The 3,930-nt window shown below is 49.9% G+C and overlaps 1 protein-coding gene across 1 annotated transcript; it reads left to right on the top strand.

Annotated features, from left to right (window-relative positions):
- The first annotated feature begins 972 nt into the window (after positions 1-972).
- LOC107191767 lies at positions 973-1,841 on the top strand. The gene is made up of 3 exons (XM_015580869.1): positions 973-1,051; positions 1,312-1,540; positions 1,714-1,841. The coding sequence occupies exons 1-3, from the start codon at positions 973-975 to the stop codon at positions 1,763-1,765; spliced, it is 360 nt and encodes a 119-aa protein (XP_015436355.1). The 3' UTR covers positions 1,766-1,841.
- Positions 1,842-3,930: the final 2,089 nt, after the last annotated feature.

Consider the following 3,930-nt stretch of genomic DNA (forward strand, 5'->3'; position numbering starts at 1 on the left):
ACGGTAGCCCAAAACGAGTGACGTTCGTGACACCGGAGATGCATTAAAGGGGCTCGTTAAAGGTCCGTCGTCTCCCGCTCGTTAAGCATTGTTTAGCCGGTCCTGAACGCGAACGAGTCCGCCGCGACCGGATCGGGTAAACCAGTCCTCCCGGCTGGATCGGTTCGCGAGACGCGAGGCGGACGTTCGAAAACTGGGAGGGGGATGAAATAGAAAGTGGTCTGTCCGGTGCAACGATCTACAGTTTGTTGAACGGTGTGCCGAGGCGCCTCCGACTGGACCCTTACCCTACCCCCGACTTGTTCCTGTTTCGCCACGCACTATAGCGAATCCGCGATGCTCTCTTGTAGGCTTCCGCGGCATTGTGCTCGCATTTCTCGTGCGGTTGTCGACTCGGAAAGTATCTTCTGGTCAAGTCGTCGGTAAGTCGTCGAGTATCAAGAGAGTGGAACTTGTTCGATTCCTCGGTCTCCTCGGTTGATCCTTCCGTGCGAAAATCTCTCCTGCTGGTTCTCCAGATCCTTTTCCGACGCGCGAGCTCTTTCGAATATTTTCCGTTTCCCGGCTCTCTGTGTCTTTTCCCCGCGTACACAACTCCCGGCTTCGATCGTATTTCTCGGGTGTTTCTTCGAATAAGACGAACCCGATCGTAGATTCGTGCTGGTTACCACCACCTCCCGCGGTCGATGTCCTCCATGGGCGTCCTCTGCGTTCCGATCGTCGAGTTCTCCGGGTTCGAACCGTTGCGAAAGAAACTACGTGGATCTGTGTTCGAGGGAAGGGGATCTTAAATGACGTACGTCGTACGTCATTCGTGGTGACTCGAGACCGACAGCACCGATACCAAGTGCTTCGAATCCCAAACGAATCAATATTAATAACGTATCGTATCTATGTTCTTTTCTCGTCTCATAGGTTAACCAAAATTTCGAAGCCCATGAAAAAGTGAAGAAAAATCTTGTACTTCGCAAAATGGCGAATCTTTTGGCCCTTCTGGTGATCACTCTGGCTTGCGTAATTGTCCATGCCCAGCAACCATCCAATCGGAAACGTAAGTATAGTATAGATGTGTGGCATTTATAAATAGAAAGTGGGGTCCGAGTATATGTATATCCGCCGAATGTTCGTCGACGTTGACTAAAAAAAAGAGCGTAAAACTTGATGATTTCGCGTGCACCGTTGTTCCGTCGGGCACCAGTCTCTTTCTTGTGCATCGGGCGTATCAAAACAATTCTCCAACACGCAATAGCGATAACATTTCTAGCTTTGGTTCTGCCGGCGTTCAAACTGTTGCGCCTGTTTTTCTTTCAGCCGTTTTCGGACAAACGTTTGACGAAATCGTAGTCTCGTCGGATTTAAACGTCAGAAGGAAGTCCAAAGAGAACCGTCAAGGGAAAAGATTGACAAACATACCTTCCGCTACCACCGGTCCACCTGAGAAATCAACTGTAATCGCGTCCAAGTTCGTTTCGAGCGATGGCACTCGGATCACTTCGGACAAAAAACAGGAGAAACGCGAACTATCAGCAATTCCGAAAAGGTAAGTAAGCCGGCGGCGCAACACGGTGAAGCATTGGTGAACGGGGTGAATATCAATTATGAATAAAAAAAATTCTCGTCGTTTCCACTTGAACGTTCTCGTAGAAATTTCAATTACTCGCTAATTGCTGTCACACTTTACACGATGTTCGAACGATATTGAATCTATTTCAGGTATCTGGACATGGGCATCGCGAGATATTTGCTAAAATCTCGGAAACGATGAAAATTCCACTCCGAGGACAACCGCACGATTCTCACACAGCCATTCCGACCATACTCTTTCGGCGTACTTTCGAACCCAGGCCTTGTAACCAAAAAGGATAATAAAAATTTTCTGTATCACAGCAACCTGCAGTTTTGTTACGTTATTTAATCCTTCGACGAACGTCGCGACGCGACGTACCCTTACAGTACGGTCGATTTGTCGAACCAGATCCGGCCGTGGATAGTCCGTAACGCGGAACACCTTTTAGATCGACGACGAGCTCCGAATCGAGAGGATACCGTTTAGGGAACGGATCAAGACGGAGTGTACGGCTCGAGAGTCACCGGACGCGTAAAGATGACGCCGAGGCTGCCGTTTAAAATATTTAAAATCATTCGATGCTCGTTTCGAATGCACCCTTATGGGCAGCGCGTGTCACGATTCCGCGATAAGTCTCCAGACCAGCGACGTTGGCGAATTGTCAGGCATTCCGTGTCCGGCAGCGAGCTGAAAAAATCGTTTGGGCTGAAATATGGCAGACCGTGCTCAAAAGGTAGCCGCCGTCATCGTGATCTTCATGCGTCGATGGATGATGCACCACCGCGTGGATCTACCGCACCGCGACACTCCGCCCATAGCACGTGACGCGCACGTCCAAAACCTTTCGGGACCTCTTTCCCCTTTCTTCGGTCTCGTTCGACGTAACACGTGTTTCAAGCAAAATAACCGAACAACCCTTGATTCTTTTCTTCGACTTTAACACCCCCTTATGGTCGTGTCAACGTGAAAGGGGAGCGCGTGCTTCTCGCTTCGACGGTTCGACCTCGAAAGAAACGGATCACCGATGTCTATTTCTCCTGTCGCGTACATACGTTAGAGACGGTACTCCCGTAGAAGGAAGTATCTCGAATTTTGATTCGCGTCCCCGAGGCTAGGCAGAAACACGCTAGCCCTCACGCTGATTCGCAAAACAATCGGACCGCTGCCGCACCACGCTCCGTTGTCGTCGAACGAGAGATTTTATTCATGCGAGGGAAGAAATTCCGTATTCCGCGCGCCGTCTTTGGCTAGCACCATATATTTTATGGTGAATTCGTGGTCAGACTTATAGCCGCGTTGACGTAACTAAGTGTTCTTCGCGTCATACTTTTGATTCGACGTCGTCGTCGTTGTCGTCGTCGTTGTCGTCGTCGTTGTCGTCGTCGTTGTCGTTGATATCAATGTCCGAGAGGACGTTGATTTAAGGCTACAAGTTCAAACGATCGTCTGACCGACGCGGCGCGGCGCCTCCATGAAACTCGTAAACAACGACTTTACTTGTCCGCGAATCGTATCGATCGAGCGGTATGACGATAGGTATACCTATTCTCGCCGCGACGGGTCCATTCGATCAATTTTCAAGAACGCGTCCAACGAAACGAGCAGGTGCAGACCGGACGGATCTCGTTTTGCATCGGGATGCGGAATCCGTAGTCGGTGTTGCAAATATTCGCGCGGGCGTTTATGTCGGCCAATGGTACACCTGCGACTATTTTATGTCTTCCCTGGAAAGGCTGGACGGTAAATTCCAGCCGGCCACCCGACGTCGATCCTCTGACTGCTGATCAGAGGACACAGTGGCGTAGAACAGACGTGAGTGGATCGAGGGATGTTTGGAACCCCCGTCTCGCATCGCGCGAAATTTCTGCGAACGCGTTATTATTAAAGAAAAGAAAAAAAAAAAAAATCTCTGAAATTTCTGAGATTTCGATTAACTCGGTGACAACAAGCGATTCAAGACTCGTCCAAGCGACGTGCTCTGTCGCCTAAAGCTTGGGATATTTCATTACATTGCTGCGAATTGGTTTGCGTTCAACAGGGGCAACGTTGACCACGCCGCTGAACAGGATACGCGTCTAGCACGGTAGGTACACCACGGAGTACACTGGTATACGATACAAAAACACCTGTCCCCGGTGGTTTATGCTGGAAATTTGCAAAATGAACGCAATCCACGGACGAGATGTAACGCGGTCTTTCAACCCATTTCAAGTGTCCCGCGGACTTGCCGGGCTGCTCTTCGTGATTCGTGTCTTAAATAGGAAGACTCGGTTGCGCGCGTGTACACGGTGGTCTAGCGGGAGTCATCGTCCTTCTGAAGGAAAGTTTTCGCGAAAAAGTAGAAAAAGAGGGAAGCAGCAGCA

Source organism: Dufourea novaeangliae, unplaced genomic scaffold, assembly GCF_001272555.1.
Source record: "Dufourea novaeangliae isolate 0120121106 unplaced genomic scaffold, ASM127255v1 scaffold228, whole genome shotgun sequence".
NCBI lineage: Eukaryota > Metazoa > Arthropoda > Insecta > Hymenoptera > Halictidae > Dufourea > Dufourea novaeangliae.

Coding starts and splice junctions, on each gene's coding strand:
- LOC107191767 (XM_015580869.1), top strand. CDS start 973: ATGGCGAATCTTTTGGCCCTTCTGGTGATCACTCTGGCTTGCGTAATT. Junction 1,052..1,311: donor GCAACCATCCAATCGGAAAC/GTAAGTATAGTA, acceptor TTTTTCTTTCAG/CCGTTTTCGGACAAACGTTT. Junction 1,541..1,713: donor CTATCAGCAATTCCGAAAAG/GTAAGTAAGCCG, acceptor AATCTATTTCAG/GTATCTGGACATGGGCATCG.